The following is a 2226-nucleotide window of genomic DNA, read 5'->3' on the forward strand; positions in this document are numbered from 1 at the left end:
AACACACTAAATAACTAACACACTAAATAACTAACACACTAAATAACTAACACACTAAATAACTAACACACTAAATAACTAACACACTAAATAACCTTAGCTAAGAGGAAAATCCTTATGCATATACCTTAAGTATATGCTTAATAATTACTTACATTTTGTTATTACTTAGCTTTTATAAGTTAGCTATAAAATTAGCTTATAAAAGTTATGTTGCGTTTGCTAAAAGGTTAACCTCCTAGCTAGCACAGCAGAAGGATATATATAGACGGATAGCTGTACGCGACACACCCCCCAGCTCGAACTGTGGAACGAGAGAGGTGAAACATGGTGAAACAACCTCACCACACTCTCCCCAGCCTGAGCAACAGAACTTAGAGACAGATCTAAATACAAGGTAGCCTCTGTAATAGGCGCACTGCCTAAATGCTCTTTGCTAAGCGTAGGAATTAAACACACAGTGCTTTAAGATAATGTAATCCTATTAGTAGAGTAGGGGTGTATAAATTTTTAAGCGCTAACTATCTACACTACGCTGCAAACTAGGCTTATAACTGTTGTGTTTGCTAAAAGGTCAACCTCCTAGCTAGCACAGCAGAAGGATATATATAGACGGATAGCTGTACGCGACAAGTTATCTAGCATGTTAGTTATTTATTATTTTAAAAGACTTTGTACATAGCTATAGTATATTATTTTAAGAGTGTTGCGTCTTATTTAAAAGCCTAACGTGTAGGCTATATTTAATATTTTTAGCGCGTCTAAGTAGTGTTGTTAGGAATGCATTAGTGTAAGAAAAGTAGTTTAGTAGAGTCTTAGTAAAAGTAAGCAACTTTAGTGTGTAAGCAACTTGCCTGTGATGTACGTTATTTAACTTTTTTTAGTGCATTTAAGTAGTGTTGTTAGAAATGCATTAGTATAAGAAAAGTAGTTTAGTAAGGTTTTAGTAAAAGTAAGCAACTTAGGTGTTTAAGCAACTCGCCTGTAGTGTACGTTAACATACAATACGCCTCCCCCACTTGGTTGTAAAGACATACAGCATCACCTATCTCCTAAGAACTTAGTAGATATAGGTGAAGGATAACATAACACTGTTTATATCTGCAGAGAGGTGCACATCCAAGTTAGCACCCTATAGCACGTTGCATTAGACACAAAATAGGGCGTAAAGTGCATACTACTTAGATCTCTCTTAGCTATAAAAAGAGGGAGGGCATTTTAAGAACAATAATACAGATCTGTAGTAGATCTAATTCTACCCTAGACATATAGAAAGAAAAGAAAGTTACTAAAAAGGATAAACAAGTTAAAAAAGCAACAGTAGTCATTAAGTCTAACTCTTAATTGCCTTAACTCTAATTTTAAAAAGCATCATGCCTAGCGCTTTCTAAATTGCGATACTAGACTGTCTTGTACAGTAATATATGCATTAATTAATTAATACTAATTCACATCTCTTCTTCCCCACCCTAGGCTTAGGTCACTACTACTAAGTTGCTTACTAGAAGCAGCTTAAAGATCTAGACTAAACAATGTCCTTGTAGTAATTAGCGTAAACTTAGCTATTGCAATTATTTTTCTAGCATAATTTATAGAGCTAGTAAGAAATAGATAATAACACGCTCTAAGCTAGTTTACTTTCTTAGTTGTTACTCTAGTTTTGTTAGAGACGATGTATGTTTCAGGGCGAAATCTATTTAGGTTGCTAAAAATCACCTTATTACAGTCTATAGAGTAGCCTAAGCACCTAACCACAACCTCTTACAAGAAGTACTCTCTATTAATAGTTGTTCTACTAGAGAGCACTTCTTAGCTAAGCTTACTAGGCCTCGGGGGTGTTAAACGCAGACTTTTGTTAATACATGCATGTAGATATAAGCATAAAGCTAGCTTTAGGCTATTAACAATCTCTGCTAAAGATGCAAATGTAGTGCAAATTTTCTTTATAATCTTTAAGTATGCTAAGGCATTGCGGGAGAGGTAGAACTAGAATCTAGTTATAGCAGTTAAAAAGCTCTCTAAGCCTGCAACAATTAGAAGAAGCGCTTTAGCTCTTAGAGCTTTCTCTGTATATAGTAATTTACCTATGTCTAGGTTTTTGCATTACACAAAAAGTAGAACATATCTAGTCTAGGTGTGTTAGTGTTCTTTATATCTTTTTCCTTTTAGATCTGTTGCAACATGCTATTGTAGATAAACTTATAATATAGCTTAACTTCTTTTAGT

At 34.4% G+C, this 2226-nt stretch overlaps 1 protein-coding gene across 1 annotated transcript; it reads right to left on the bottom strand.

The window, feature by feature from the left end:
- Positions 1-1809: 1809 nt before the first annotated feature.
- BDR25DRAFT_244686 (uncharacterized protein) lies at positions 1810-1986 on the bottom strand (the record flags this gene model as incomplete). The annotated part of the gene is made up of 1 exon (XM_033685854.1): positions 1810-1986. A coding segment is annotated over one exon (177 nt), but the record flags the coding sequence as incomplete, so codon positions are not given.
- Between the last annotated feature and the right edge of the window lie 240 nt (positions 1987-2226).

This window comes from Lindgomyces ingoldianus, assembly GCF_010093535.1.
Source record: "Lindgomyces ingoldianus strain ATCC 200398 unplaced genomic scaffold BDR25scaffold_55, whole genome shotgun sequence".
NCBI lineage: Eukaryota > Fungi > Ascomycota > Dothideomycetes > Pleosporales > Lindgomycetaceae > Lindgomyces > Lindgomyces ingoldianus.